This window comes from Phytophthora parasitica (genome assembly GCF_000247585.1).
Source record: "Phytophthora parasitica INRA-310 unplaced genomic scaffold supercont2.47, whole genome shotgun sequence".
NCBI lineage: Eukaryota > Oomycota > Peronosporomycetes > Peronosporales > Peronosporaceae > Phytophthora > Phytophthora nicotianae.
Window position 1 is genome coordinate 256144 of NW_008649033.1, and position 15584 is coordinate 271727.

Below are 15584 nucleotides of genomic sequence, written 5' to 3' on the forward strand. Positions count from 1 at the left end.
CTCTACATGGCGCGACAGGCACCTGACTCTAAAAGAATGACAATAGATCTGCAGAAACAACATAGAGTATACGGTGGGCAGAATAGTGGGATATCGGTTGATGATGTTTTAAAGATTCTGATAGACAACGTGGAAGATTTCACAATCACCATCAGCCCGAAGTAGGCGAGCTTAAGGGTGTATATCAAGACACTCATGACCACCATTTTTGAGGTGCTTTCGATACTTCCACGGTTGTAAGAAAAAAAATAGACCTCAGTGAAGATGGCACTCTTTCACGTATGATCGTTAGGCGTTAGACGAGCTCAACATGGATGCTGTCTCCTCTATGACCACGGCGTACGAGAAAAAGTTGTTTAGACGATGGATCAACGGCGACGTCGATGTGGAGGAGACATCTGCGAATACTTAAAAAAAAAAAAGCTTTTGCATCCAGGTACGACGTCAAAAATATTTTTTCTTCAAATGTTCTCAACTTCAACGATCCTAGGTGTTTATGATTACATGTACCAAAAAGAGTGTAGATGCTAATAGAGTAGCATTCCTTTACGAGTCCGCAGAGTTTAGTGCGCGTATAAAATTGTCATAACAAGAATGGTAAGCCGTATCTATTATTGTTTTACGAAAAAGCAGATACCGGTTTCATCCGATCGTATTACCCGAGACTCTCAATTTCAATATAAAATGGGTGAATCAAATACTCACTCAGCTAAGTATTGTCGATCGTAATGTGCATGTCATGCAAAACAATTACTACACCGACACTCCGATTGCTATCTGGTGGATCCACAAGAATCACTTACTAGGGAACATAATTTACAGGCAAATTACCAACAATCGCAGAAAAGTATTTTCAATGCATGTTAGGAGAGTGAAATTAATTAACGCTATGTCGAGGAATAGATTCATCCCCTCTCGATGCATTTGGGAAGGGCTTGGCAAATTTCATTATCCATAATAATAAATTTCAACAGTTTTGCAAAAAGTTTTTCCCAATTTAATGCAAGCATCATCCACCAAATATTTAGCTAGAGCTGATACTGTAGCCCAAGTCGAGATATACTTGTTAGAATCACCTTCCTACGAATTAACAGCAGTCTCGTTTCCATGACCCGTAAGACTGTGATTTCCTACAAACAATATATTCAAGTGCTGTGGCGATCAAAATGTAGTAAGTATGTTGTTGTTGTTGAACGACGACCCAGTTCCCTCGTTTACATATGAGAATACGTATTATAATACATATTATATAGTATCTCACACGCTATTATTGAACAAATAAGAAAATAACACCATTATTATTAGTTGGCCAAAGCAATGCGCAGCGTTCAGCACTGCTACACGTAGCATGTATTTGCTTCAACGATTTCAGTTTCACTTCGTTGAATTTACTCTTTAGTAGCTAAACGCATTTGTCCAATCAATCCATTGGGGTCTCGTAGCGCACGCATTCCACGCTCGTTTTCTCCCTCATCCGGAGAGCATGAGACTTCACTTGCGTATTTCCTGCGCACCAGGATCGGCTATTGTCAAGGTGGTGGGTGCTTTTGAGATGACACCGCCATCAAACTTATACCAAATTGCCACTATAAGCATCGTCACTTTTTTGTCATCCACACGTAAATTCTAGATCATTACAAAAATATTTTGCTCGCTTTGATGAAACGAGAATTGAAGAAACCATACGCCTGTAGCACTCGCAACGTCAAATACATAGATAACAGATAGTCTAACACAAGTGATCTGACTTGTTTTAGACTTTCTGTTACTATAAAACATAAAAAAAAGTTATCTGACTTAATTACTTCAGCGGGGCTGCAGTCTTTCCAAACTGAGAACCGCTTTATCTTCACAATGCGCTTCCACTGTTGTTTAAGTCCATAGCCTCCCCCCCCTTCGTGCCACCTACAAGAATGGCTTATACAATATACAACGACGCATTGTATGGATTCTGCTGTAAATTTAAAAAATCTACCGTAAAGAAATTGCCAAACGGAAGAGCTGCTATACACTACCTATCGATAATTAGGATTAGAAGTAGCTTTATTCTTTTCGTTTTCGCCTTGCAATCCCAACATGCTTTGGTCTACAGTGGGCTTCAAAAGACTTACGCCGAAAGGTAGCCCAACTGCGTCAAGCGGGAATCAATCTCCGTCGTCATCCAATCAGACTCTCTTGAAGTTGAAGCTGGCACCAATATTAACCAATCAGGAATTGCGTCTAATCACTTGCTTAATTCAGTATACAATGTCTAAACAGACCCACTAATAAACAGCTGAAGCCACTGTTGCCTTGTTCTACTGATTGCAGTTATTTCATTAACTGATTAATTACAATTCTGTACATTATCCACGCTGATTGGTTCGTGAAGGGGTGTAGACGGTGCGTCACTGCCCGACGTCACCGGAAAACCCATCCCCAACAACAGCAACAGCAACTAGAACATGCACTCGAATGCTTAACATCCGCCACTTGCTGAGATCATTTTACAATTGCCTCGGCAGCGAGCACGCGCCTCTCTCCAACTCCTGTTCATCTCCGTCGTCATGGCCATCGGTAACCACACCAAGAAGTCCGAGCTCGTGCTGGACGGCGAATCTCTGTGCGCTGAAGACCTGGTCCAGCTGTCCAAGGGAGACACGAGCATCTCTCTGAGTAAGGAAGCCTGGAAGCGCGTGGCCTGTGGCCGTGAGGTGGTGGACAACATCCTCAAGGACAAAACGCGGGTAGCCTACGGTATCAACACGGGCTTCGGGCTCTTCTCCAACGTCATCATTGGCCCCGAGAAGCTCACGGAGCTGCAGGAGAACCTCATCCGCTCGCACTCGTCTGGAACGGGCGAGCCGTTGACACCCGCACAGACGCGTATGCTGCTGGCCCTGCGTATCAACGTACTCGCTAAGGGACACTCAGGCATCCGCGTGCAGACTCTGGAGCAGCTCGTGGACGCCTTTAACGCCGATTGTCTGTCTGTGGTGCCGGCTAGAGGCACCGTGGGCGCGTCAGGCGACTTGGCTCCGCTGGCTCACCTTGCACTCGGTATGATGGGCGAAGGACCCATGTGGGACAAAGTGGACGGCGAGTTCGTCGTCAGTGAGGCCTCTAAGGTCCTGGGTAAGCACGGACTGAAGCCTGTGCAGCTCGGAGCCAAGGAAGGTCTGGCTATGATCAACGGCACGCAGCTCATCACGTCTGTGGGAGCTGAGGCGGTTGTTCGCGCTCAGAACGTGGCTAACTGCGCTGATATTGCCGTAGCGCTTACATTGGAGGTGCTGTGCGGTACCGTGAACGCCTTCCACCCGCGTATCCACGCTGTTCGCCCTCACACTGGCCAGATGCTGGTAGCTTCGCGTATTCGCACACTACTGCGTGCAGACAACCCGTCCGAGCTCTTCCGTAGCCACAACTACGAAGGAAAGGTGCAGGACGCATACACTCTGCGTTGCGCTCCTCAGGTGCACGGAATTGTGCACGACACCATCAACTTCGTGCGTGGCGTGCTGGATGTTGAGATGAACAGTGCCACAGACAACCCCATGGTCTTCACGGGCAGTGCTGAGGTGACAACCGACCTGTCTCCGTCTATTGATACCAATGAGGTGAAGCCCGACGTTGAGAAGGTTGAGCACGAGATCACGGACCTTAATGACGCGAAGGAGGAGATCAAGCGCCTGAAAGCTCTTGTCGAACAGAAGAACAAGCCTGTGGAACACCCCGCTGCGGGTATGAAGCGCACGTCGGACACGTTCTACCGTGGTGGCGGTGGCTTCGTCATCTCTGGCGGCAACTTCCACGGTGAATACCCGGCTAAGGTACTGGACTACCTGGCTATTGGCATCCACGAGATTGCTAGTGTCAGTGAGCGTCGTATCGAGCGTCTTGTGAACCCTACGCTGAGCAATCTACCGGCTTTCCTGGTGCCTGAGGGTGGACTCAACTCAGGCTTCATGATTGCTCACTGTACGGCTGCCGCTCTGGTGTCGGAGAACAAGGTGCTCACTCACCCGTCGTCGGTAGACTCGATCTCTACGAGTGGAGCGAAGGAGGACCACGTGTCCATGGGAGGCTTTGCTGCTCGCAAGGCGCTGACGGTTGTGGAGCACGTGGAGACTGTTGTTGCTATTGAGATTCTTGCGGCATGCCAAGCTCTCGACTTGATGCGTCCGCTGCGTACGACGGAGGCACTTGAGGCCGTCCATGCACTGGTGCGCACACGTGTGGCTAAGTTCGACAAGGACCGCTTCATGAAGCCCGACATTGACGCTGTGCTGGACCTCGTGCGTAGCGGCGCTATCTGTGAGGTTGTAGCTCCGTTCCTGTCCAAATTGCATGTGTCGGGGCTCTAAGGCAACGGGCCTCAAGTAGCAGATAGCGGCATAAGCATTTACGAAGCAGTCAATCAAATATACAACTTATTACTGTACTTGGACTTAGCAGAAGTAATACAATTTTGGTGTATTAGTACTGTAGAAAGCTTTGCTAATGGCAGCAACAGTAATATTCAAAAAACAAGATTATTTTGGAGACTGTATTATTTAAGTACTGTATTACTGATAACTAATACTCATGGTGTAATATTTTACTTGACAGAATACTAAGTGATGTACTCTGCTTTAATATAGTAGAGTACATCACTTAGTATTATGTCTAGTAAAATATCACATCATGAGTATATTATAGTACAGTTGCTTTAGTATTGGAAGTTTGAAGCCAAACATTCTACAACTCGTGCACATATCCTTTTGCTGGTCATTCTCGCTTGCTTAAGCGCCGATTTCACAATTTAGGAGCACTGCGGAGTCATACAGTCATTATGCAGTACTTATAAATGTGATCGGGCTGATTTAGCCTCTTATTCATTCGTACGGTAAAAACTACCAAATTAATTCATTGAGACGAAAAAAAACAATGAAGTATCAGTTTGGCGAGAAAACACATCAAGTGTGCGTTTGTATCGAAGGCTTCAGGACGCTTTGGGGTGAATAGAATGAGATACTATACATTCCAGCCCTTTATATATCCAAAATTGAATGTCCTACACAATGCCGTGCTTTGCATGGGAAAGCTCTGGATTTTTTAGTCATAATCGAAATGTTGGCCTATGTTTATTCGAAAGAAAAAGAATATTATTTTAGCTCTACGTATTAGACCAGCAGATTAATATAACACAAAAACATTTCTATTAATACTAAACAGACCTTCCTTCTGTAGCATTTTATACCGGGAGGGATACGGAGTATCCTTTAGGGCACCACAGATATTATATCGTTCCAAAATGTCGACTGAGTTTCAGGTAATATTAGGAGACCTTCAAGAAACACACACGCGGTAAACCACGAAGTCGCACTCGCTCAGAAATTGATCAAGTTCTCCCTCGGAGGAACACTGCCTGTCGGCGTCTTCGAGATCGAACATCTCCCAGTTATACTACAAAAGTATCTAAGACAACGCTCTTTGAGAAAAACTAACCCAAGATGACCACCAGAACGCTACTATTAGGCATAGCCTACATAATCTACAGATCATCTCTGAACACCGTACAGGTTAGTTAACCTCATGATGTTCAGCGGTAGGCGCTGAGGAACTCGGTGAAGTATATACAGATACTGGATGCAATTATCTAGCTTGGTGAGTCTGGAATGAACCATCGACTGGGCAGAAGCCCAGAGCGCAAAATAAGGCCTTAAAGCATGCCAATAGGCCACAAACGCTAACATTTTTCTCCGCAGAATAAGCGCAGTAATCAGCTTCGCGAAGCCGATCACTGCGCTCATAACTTTACCATCTGTAGTACTTGATTTCGCTCTACGATGCCTATGTTACAATCAACTAAGAAACTAGTACATTTTCATACAGTTCTGAAGGATATACCATGCATTCGGGCGACAATTCAGAGGAGTTTGCACCGTCACCATACTAATCTACACATGTTGTATTGGGAAACCTCAGCGATTTTTTTTTTTTTTTTTTTGGAGGGGGGGGGGGGGAAATACACATTAGCGTGGCCTTGCAGGCTTTCCGCTTCAACGATGACTACAACATCACTGCTACCATGAATCGGACCCGCACAGTGCGGCAACAACCTGTACCAGTGAAGTTGTAGTAGTCTCCGGTACCATAAGACCGGTACGCAAAAAATACACACAAATATCACAAACATCCCCCCATACTTGTACTAAGCGCCCAGCGGATTTGAGAAAGATATATTATCCTGTTAGCATCTACACTGCTTCTCAGTAATTATAAGCGCCTAGGGTCATTGAAGTTAACGAGATTTGAAGAAAACTTCTTTTTCTCGAAGTATGACGCGTACCGGGATGCAAACGCTTTTTCCCAAGTATTCGCAGAAGTCTCTTCCACATTGAGAAATTTGCTGTAGATAGTTTTCGGTTCAATGCTGTCGTTGGTCCATCGTTTAAACAACTTTTTCTCGTACACCGTGGCCATAGAGGAAGCAGCATCCATGTTGAGCGCGTCTGACACGGTAAACGACCTAACGAGCATGCGCGCAAGATCTCCATCCCCACCAAGGCCACTTCTTACAACCGTGAAATCATCGGGTGCTCCTCGGAGATCGTTGGTCTTGAGTATCTTGATATACTCATATAAGCTCTCTAACTTCGGGCTGATGATGGTTGCGAAATCTTCAACTTTAACTTTCAGAGCCTTAAAAACATCATCAGCTGATATCCCACTATTCTGCCACTCCATATACTGTTGTTTCTGCAGATCTATTGCCAATCTTTTAGAGTCAGGTGCCTGTCGCGCCATGTAGAGTGTCTCCGCCACCACATCATCTCCATATCGAGCAGTAAATGTCGCAACCAACGACGTCTTACTATTCGGATACCTTTGGTTGTAAACCGAAATATATCGTGTCAAAAGTTCGCGACTTTGCCGGCTTTGGTTGGCAAGAGCAAGTCCCATATCCTCGTCCAATTTGAGCTTCTTCATTATGTCCCCAGGTTTGAATTTGCTTGCCAGCCACAGATTTACTAACTCGGTTTCCAATGACGTGGCCAGATCTTTTGTGTATGAGTTTTTCAGTCCAAGCTGCAGAAGAGATACAAATTGGCTTTCTCCAAATCCAGTCACCAACGTCTTCGCCAAAGTTTTGCCACTAGATTTTTCTCGGTTGAATAGCTTGATGTAGTCATCCAACATCGCCATCTTTGGGCTGACAAAAGCCATTAGAGAATCATCACGCAGCTTCAGCAGTTTGAAAACATCATCGACGGACTTCTTGCTCTTTAGCCAAGCTGTTAGCTGCTCCATTCGTAGCTGTTTGATCGTATCCACAGCATCCGCAGAATGCGCGCTGCCCTGTACCTTCGAGAGCGCTTTCGCCACCACATCGTCTCCATAATACTTCGTGAATAACCTAATCATGGACGTTTTCTTAAAGCGATTCTTCGAATTCAGGTCTTTAACGTAATCCTCCATAGCCTTCAAGTTAGGACTGACCAGAGCCTCCTCTATTCCATTCTCAAGCTTGAACTTTTTAAGAATCTCATCTGCAGAATGCTGTCCCGACGTTTTAGTCTTTGTTACTCCCGTCTTGAACAGATTCGTGATTTTTTCGATGCCAGCATTCGTCACTCTGTTCTCGCTTAGCTCGTCGCTAGTATCAGCAGATCTCAGTAGTCTATCGGTTGCAGCACCTTCAGGCTTTAGAGAAAGCTCTTGAAACGTATCCGGGTCGGAAGTAGCCGATATCGAGGCACTTTCGACGCATACCAACAGTGTCGCGAGTGTACCTAACAGCGAGTAGAGCCACATGATCCAGTAGATTGAACTCATCTTGGAGTAAGTTGCCAAGTGCCTGTACAGCTCCCCGGTCGCTTTCTTTGATTATGATCAAATTTCCATACCCCAGTTCGAGCGTAAACTGCTGCCACCTGCTTGACGATATTTCTTTTTGTGTGACTACAGAGGCCCTTCCCGTTGTGTGCACCTTCCCCTACAAATACCCCGTTATATCTGCTCACCTATCTAAGAGGTATTACTAGCCAATCCCCTATTCCAGATAGTCTACGGAACGAACAACGGAAAAATTTAGGAACCCAACCAAGCTACAGACTCTGTTTCATTCCAGAACACCGAGTATAGCAACAGCAAAAAGAGTACTCTACTCTAGCCTTTTCCGACACACGCGAAGATCTTACCACAAAAGCATAGAAAAACAAAATACCACATACAAAAGTATACATACATTAAAATGTTTCACATCAGTTGGAGTACAATGCTTTTGCGTAATCATGCTTACACTGGAATTAGGGTGATGACCTGACAGGCATTGTCTTGGTTGCGATGAAGTGCATAATCAAGCATGATGAATACATTCGTACAGAAGTCCCTCTAATTGTGCGCGATGAAATCACCAGGTCAAAGTTGAGACAAGTACGATCTGACGATAACATAAAGCTCCAGCTCAGGACTTTCACCGGAATTGGTTACCGAGCCGGCGTCTCCTTAATAAGCCTGCTTATTTCCACCCTCGCCACACTATCAACCTTGCAAAAAAATACCTGAAATGCGATGCGGCGAACCCTGCACACACCTAGTCACTGATGACAGATGAATCTGTAAATAATGGATAAAGAAAAGTATTCTACATTTTATCGTGGTTTTCAACAATTTTGCCTCTCGATTTGCCTTCCTATCTCGGAGGCCAAATTCAATATAAATGATAGTGGCTAGGGTTAGTAGTTCGATATAGCTATATCTGATCAAATTTAGAGACTTAAGTGTCAGAGGGACGTCATTCCATACTATAAGGCTATTGGCTTTATTTCCAATAGTGTAGCATGTTGAGTTAAAGTCATAGAAGAGTAAGTACCAACTAAAATATTGACTTTACAGCAGCGCCGTCGCCTAAGTGAGTGTCATTATTATTGTCTGTGGCGGGTGAATTCTATAGTCATAGATATATGGGTAAACGGAGAAATCCTTCGGAAATGAGTTTGGGCCAATCACTTCACCTTGAAAGGCGGCAATTCTGGTCCCTGCCTTACAATTCTGAGCTCACAGTGACATTTCGGGCCTGAAATAGCCAGCTTGTCTTAGTCTACTGCCTATTTCGGATACCCTCAGCAACGTGTCCCCAATATACCGGATCCCTTTCGACCCGTTTTGTCAAAATGGATGAAAACCACGATTTCTATCGGATAAACTAAGGAACCATTTTCAAAATAAAAAGTGGCTTTTGTTTCAGGAAATGGGTTCCCCATGTCTAGGCCTAGATAACTACAACGGTAACTGGTTTCGAAAACCTTGGGAATATAGTTTTCTTACAATTTGATGTTCATTAATATCAATAACAATTTTCGTCAGTGAAGTAACAAGTTCGAAAACGTTCAAGTAGATACCATGAGAAAAAGAAAGTGTGTTCTGACTTTTTTTTAAGATTAACGTAGTTGCTACTGAGTCTTAGAGCATCTCGAGTGGTACTACAGTGAAATTATGAGCAAACCCTTTTCGGACCCAGAATAGCAAAATTGTGCAGGAAAGCTTTTAGAAGCATGTAGTTATCGTTTTTAAGAGCCTGATCAAGTCAATTGCTTACGAAAAAGCTTGGTGGCATGATAATGGCTCTAGTCCCAGTTTCGATTAATCAACTTGACTCTATCTAAGTGTTGCTATTAATAGCTCTGCATCTGAATCTAGATAATATTCAACTCTGACTAGACAGACATACAGGATCCCTCCTACTTTCGCATTAGTTTCTCTTCACTCACCAGTGCAACAGGTATGGAGCGGACATGTACGGTGATACAGCGAGTATGGTGCTACCAGCGAGGACTGTAAACTGACGAATTCAGTGACACGACCGAATACGAAGACTCGTTCGACGTGTACGACGATGCAGACGTGTACGGTAAGGAAGACGACTTCGGCGGCGACAGGATCAATTGCGGGGGCTCGCTCTTCGCGTACACAACAGGATGGGCGGTAGACGAAAAGGAGGGCTAGGCAGGTCGGAGAAGCCGCACGGTAGCGGTGAAGTGTTGTACCGGGCTTACAGTGGTGAAGGACGCAGGCACGTGTCTTCCGTGTCTAAGTTCAAAGGATACGGTGGGCGCCTGGACGGTAGTGAGGCCAGTGGAACTTTACTTTGAGATTGGCGGCGTGAAACACAAAGGACTTGGGACGCATCATAGTGGAGATTGTGAGCTATGAATATGGATCGGGCGGGGTGTTGCTCAAGCTCAGTGAAGCGAATGAGAGTGTAAAAACGGACGGGCGGGCGGCGCTTAGGTGGACAAGGACCGAGTACAGTCGGATGAGGAGTTTAAATAGGTAGAATACTCTCGAATCTGCTGTGGGTTGCGCAGTAGGGTGGCGTCTAAGTGCGTGCTGAGCCCGAGTGACTCAGTGGGCAACACTGGAAACTCATTGGACTGCGGCTGGTTCGAGTGTATTTCATAGAGGGTGTTGTTTGCACATGAATTGTTAACGATAATAAAGTAGGCGTACGGTCAGTTGACCCCAAGCGAACGCGGTGAACGGTTTTGGTTATCTGGCTGAACGACCCGAAGATTAACTAATCCAACTAATAGAGTTATTCATAGTCGGCCATTCGGGTCTTGGGTGCATCAGTACTGGACGGCCAATCCCGGCGTGTAGGGGAAGTGAAAACCCTTTACACCATGTTTTATTTTTTTCAGTAATCTGTCGGACGGCCACAATTTGTATATGTTTCTCATTGCGTACCAGCTCCTGTTTGTTGCCGTCTTGACAAAACATTTTGACATTTTTCTTTCCACATTATTCTGCTCCAATTCCATTGAAAGATACGATGGCTCACTTGAGTTTTACTCTAGCCTTGCCGTTGTTGTAGCAACAACTGCGGTGGCTTCATCTAGCCTCGAAACGATGTCGAAGGGAATAATCTAATTTGTGTCGCTCAAATACTGATTGACCTGTTGGTGTTTAATTTGCATGAATAGATGTTATTCTTTCTGAACCGCTGTTGGAAGGCAATGATTGTCTATTGCCCTCACCACGAACATAACTTCAGCTAATAGCCGGTTGCTTATTTTTAGTACCATCCGTCGGAATTGAGACAGTCTCGAATAGCACTCTCCCACCACACAGGCACTGCAAAGTCTGACGCAACATGCAGACGGAAGGCACATCCTTAAGCGATGATAGCGACACTACTGAGGTTCTGAAACACAACGATGTGGGCGGCGACGCAGACTTACAGCGGTCAAGTTTATCTGACGTAGATATGCACAGTGCTAGAGGCTCGGTAGAAGAAGATGTGGACGTCGTCGATCACTCTGCGGTCGACTTCGTCAGCAACGTGACTGAAACTGTGATCGCAGTCGCCGCCCTTATTGGAAACGATGTTGGAGACGGAGAAGAAGACTCAGACTCCTCTCTCGACTCAGCGACAGTGATGCAGTAGCCTCCACGTCTGCAGATATCAATAATTGTGCTGAGGTATTTGCTTACGTCAGCGTCGGCTACTTTGACAATGAGGAAGACGCCGAGAGAAACCTTCATCGCTTGAATGAATTCGTAAACACATACATAACTAGATATACATCGACATTTCATGTGGGTAAGGAGTATTGTGTCGATCACATCAAGACTGCCGCGACAGCATTAAGCTCATCGGACACCAAGACGACGAGTTAGGAATGCGATTCCTGGTCCTTCAGAAAGGTCAGCATACCGGTTCCGTTGTTAACTTACGGGCGAGAGGTATATCTCCCGTCATTAACCAGAAATCGACGCGCTACAAAAACTTGGGATGTTAGCTGGTCATGTTCGCGATATGATGATGTTTACGTACCTTCACGATCCAGGCATGCTCGCCATGATACCCGACACGAAGAAAAAAAAAAACGAAAATCGCATCAAAAAAAAAAAGACTGTCGAGGGCTGGGAAATGAGTAAATTTGTGTCCTTAAGAAGCTGGACAAGTAGCAGGCTTTGCCAGGACCGCGATGAAAATTTTCGTGCAGATGAAAACAATGTTGCTGAAATGAGGGAGATGATAGTTTTGGATGAATTCGAATATTCGTCGACATCGCGGGAGTATCGATGCCTTCAATTGGAATGGTGGTGACGTCGAGGTTGCTTTTTCAAAATGTTCGCCATTCAGTTCGTGATCAAGATGATACTTTAGTTCTATCGACAGATGGAACCTAAACGATCTATTTGGGAGGATGGACACCAGTAGACTGCGGTGGAATTTTTGTTGACCCAGACTACGTTCAGCGTATTCGCCCTTGGATTTTCATGTTTGTTCGTATTGAGTGTAAGCTTTCGTACGAGCGAATGTTTCGTGCTTTGGTGAGGTATGCAAAATTGTTTTTCGAACTGGACGCCAACATTCGTAGCTTCAGCATTGAGCACTCGGATGCAATTGCGCCTGCGCTCGAGCTGGTGTGGCCCCGTGTAGAGATCCTCCCGTGGTATGAGCGTCTACTTCGCCAGTGTCACAAGCAAACCAGGCTTCAGAAAGAAAGGGGCTCATCAAAGACTTTGTCAACCTCACATTCGACTACTTAACCAGTCCCGTTTGTTGAAGTAATTCAAAGCATTGTCCGAGCGAGTTATAAAGGCTTGGGAATCGCACAGTGAGTATGATTCGGCTTTGTGGCTCCAACATGTCTACTTGACCCCACGCTGGGAGTGTTGGAGCATCGATGCCAGGTTTCTTGCCCACCCATCAGCCCATTGAAGGTTATCATCGCGTGATTAAAGTCATCGTTACAGGTTACAAGACGATACCAACAGTAACTGAGTTGAACTCTGTATTGCCTAGAGTGGTTCTTTATGACGCGACCAACCTTACATTCGACCAGCACCATCATTTTGCAGAAGGTAAACGAACATATGATAAGTGTTGTCCCAAACTTGGTTTAAAAAGTTATGTGTTTGTATGCAGGGCCGCTAAAATCCAAAAGCAAAAGGACGAGTTGATTTGCCCCCGTAACCATCGCGTCGCCAAAGCTAAAACCAGTGAGCGTACCAGAACTTTCTTGAAGAGCGAGAGCACCATGGGGATGCAATTAGAGGCAAAACTTAGCAGCCGCTAAAGTGACAACGGAGCGCACCAAACTGTAGGTCAATGTAATTGTCGTCAAATATTAAAACTAACTGGTGGTGTTGTACGTGATAGATTCAAGCAATCGTTGACGGGAAATCTAGGCGAAGAGGAGTCCATCGAAACTGCAAAGTTGCAATTCCTATCTATGCGGCAGGTCATAGAGTCGGATTGAAGACTTGAGCTCCTTCGTACTACGAGCTAAGTGGAACTATGATGAGGTGAGGAAGGATTGATTTGCTTTACTTAATATCGTTAAACTCACATTAACTGTTTGCTGTTTTTTACAGATCCTGGCGGTTCGTAATTCTCTGCGCTGCACCTGCAAAAGTTACATGCACACAAGCTGGGCCTGTGCACACGTAATTGTATGACGTCGACCGTCTAATAGAGCAGTTTAAAAACAATCCCGGAAGACCATTAAAATGGCCTGTAATGCAAGAGTTTGACGTCACTGAAAATGAAAAAGACTTATAAGTGGGTCAAGTAGCACGATGTCGACTGTCGGAAACGGATGGAGTGTATATCTGGAGCGTTGCTTTTGTCCATGGAGACTCGTTAGAATACCAAGTTGAAGGACTAGCTCACGCAATTCGCCGAGCTAATTCGCTTGGAACACAGCAAGAAGATATGCATTCAGCTCTAGCGCCTCTTACGCAGAAGAACAAGCTAGTATATTCATTTAATCCATCAACAGTACTTCATAGATTGCATACTCCCCCCCCCCCCCTTTAACAGTTTTTTCAGCACTGACATTGTGTCGCTTTTCGGTGCAACAAACCTAAAACAGACATTCAGAGTGAGCAACATTTTTCCTACAAATCTAGTGCAAACAGATCAACCAAAAATCGAGCAACAGAAAATGATTAGCACCCCCTGTCGACGAAATCGAGATTCGCTTTCATCTTTTTCTGTTCGTGTGCTGCCAACTGACACGAAGAGACAAAAAGTCGCCAGAGTAGCAGCAACAAGTAAACCACTGAAAAACAACACAATGAATACGAAGAGCGTGTGATAGACCAATGGTTTCTTGAGCATTTCGTAACAGTTGTTTTAATGACTTAACCCTTTCGCAAGCCACTTTAGTGAACTATAGTATACAAATCTAGGATAGACGGTATCAAAAGGAGGCATTTTGCCTCCTTTAAGGCGAGGGATGGACCAACTTCAAATCTTCCAAGTGTGATTTGCTTGGTTTTTCTATGCCCATAACGACCTTCTGCTTCCTTTTATCGCGAAAGGGTTAACAAATGGAGAGACTCCAGCAACACCCAGTTGGGAGGGAATACACAATGTTTAACAATGCAGGTAATGGGCAAAGAAGACTCGCGATAAAGATATGGCGCAAATGGTAGTATATAGTGCATTCATGTACTAGCCAGCCACCTTGGCGTGGTTGTGGTGTTAATCGAAAAACTAACTAAGAATGACACAACAGCAGTGTAGCAATCCAGTATATTTTCATTTGCAGGCCGTTATTACGCCCGCTTCACAGTTCGATTGCTCTCTGAGATTCATATCAGAGCTGAAAGGGGAGTCGGAATAGGCGTTTCAAACTTTGCTAAACTAGGTCGTCTTCGGCTTAGGTGGGAATACACTTTGTTTCAAGATAGATATCAGATTCAGTCACGTGCATAGTTGAATGTACTTAATACAACATAAATACCTGTTAGTAGAACCCTTATTCTGCAGGCTCCACCAAGATACTAGCGGACCAATGAACAACAACATGCTCTCGTGCTATGGAATACAAGCTACTAGTAGTACATTTAAAGAAAAAGAAAGAGGAAAAACGGCTCCAATTAGCTACACTTCTAGTAGACCAACACTCCAACAACTTTTGACATGCTCCAAATATCAATCGACGCGCCAATCCCGGTGGTAATAGAACGAATCAGATTGCAGGAAGCATTATTATAAGGCCATTTGGTCGGGTATAAAATGACGTTTTCCATATATTATCCAGTACATACATAACATATTTACTCCTGTACATTCTAGCAAGACTTCGTCGGTTGTTCACGGGCCGTATCAGCCGCAAAATACAACGGCGAAATAGGTCAAATCGCGTAGTTTTTGAGATGTTGGGTTCTCGATAAAATATTTGTAATCTCAACTTGCCCTTCCAACCATTTTGCTAGTGCGATGACCCTGCGGAGAGTGCAAGTAGATCATGCTTTGAGGTAACCTTGTATTGATCTTTGAGTGTCAATGCTTGCTTCGCAGGCATCAACGGCATGCGGTGCGATACAATCTGTAAGGGTTAAATCTGGGTCAAACCGATAGAAAAATATGCAATGATGAACGAATTCCGCTAAAAATTCTATCTGTTAGCTTTTCTCTTGGTATTTCGTCTTGGCAATTTGATAATTTGCGCTTAGGCTGCCTTCCGGGGTAGTTTATACTGATAAATTCGTTGACGTTACCAATTGTATGAACGAACCTTTAAAAGCGACAGAGTAGTCACTCTTTGGCTCGCGAAATGCCCCCGCCGGATGCACGGAGATGTTAATTCCTCTCG

At 44.9% G+C, this 15584-nt stretch overlaps 3 protein-coding genes across 3 annotated transcripts; 2 read left to right on the forward strand and 1 right to left on the reverse strand.

The window, feature by feature from the left end:
* Positions 1–2425: 2425 nt before the first annotated feature.
* Positions 2426–4437, forward strand: PPTG_15364 (histidine ammonia-lyase). The gene has a single exon (XM_008912421.1). The coding sequence runs from the start codon at positions 2547–2549 to the stop codon at positions 4344–4346; it is 1800 nt and encodes a 599-aa protein (XP_008910669.1). The 5' UTR covers positions 2426–2546; the 3' UTR covers positions 4347–4437.
* Positions 4438–6189: 1752 nt separating this feature from the next.
* Positions 6190–7800, reverse strand: PPTG_15365 (hypothetical protein; the record flags this gene model as incomplete). Its single annotated transcript, XM_008912422.1, has 1 exon — positions 6190–7800. The coding sequence occupies one exon, from the start codon at positions 7798–7800 to the stop codon at positions 6241–6243; it is 1560 nt and encodes a 519-aa protein (XP_008910670.1). The 3' UTR covers positions 6190–6240.
* A 3319-nt stretch (positions 7801–11119) lies between these two features.
* Positions 11120–11646, forward strand: PPTG_15366 (hypothetical protein; the record flags this gene model as incomplete). Its single annotated transcript, XM_008912423.1, has 2 exons — positions 11120–11409; positions 11466–11646. 2 exons carry the CDS (start codon positions 11120–11122, stop codon positions 11644–11646), a joined length of 471 nt encoding a protein of 156 aa, XP_008910671.1.
* Between the last annotated feature and the right edge of the window lie 3938 nt (positions 11647–15584).

Bases quoted from the DNA above. Each gene is read 5' to 3' on its own strand.
- PPTG_15364 (XM_008912421.1), top strand. From the start codon at position 2,547: ATGGCCATCGGTAACCACACCAAGAAGTCCGAGCTCGTGCTGGACGGC.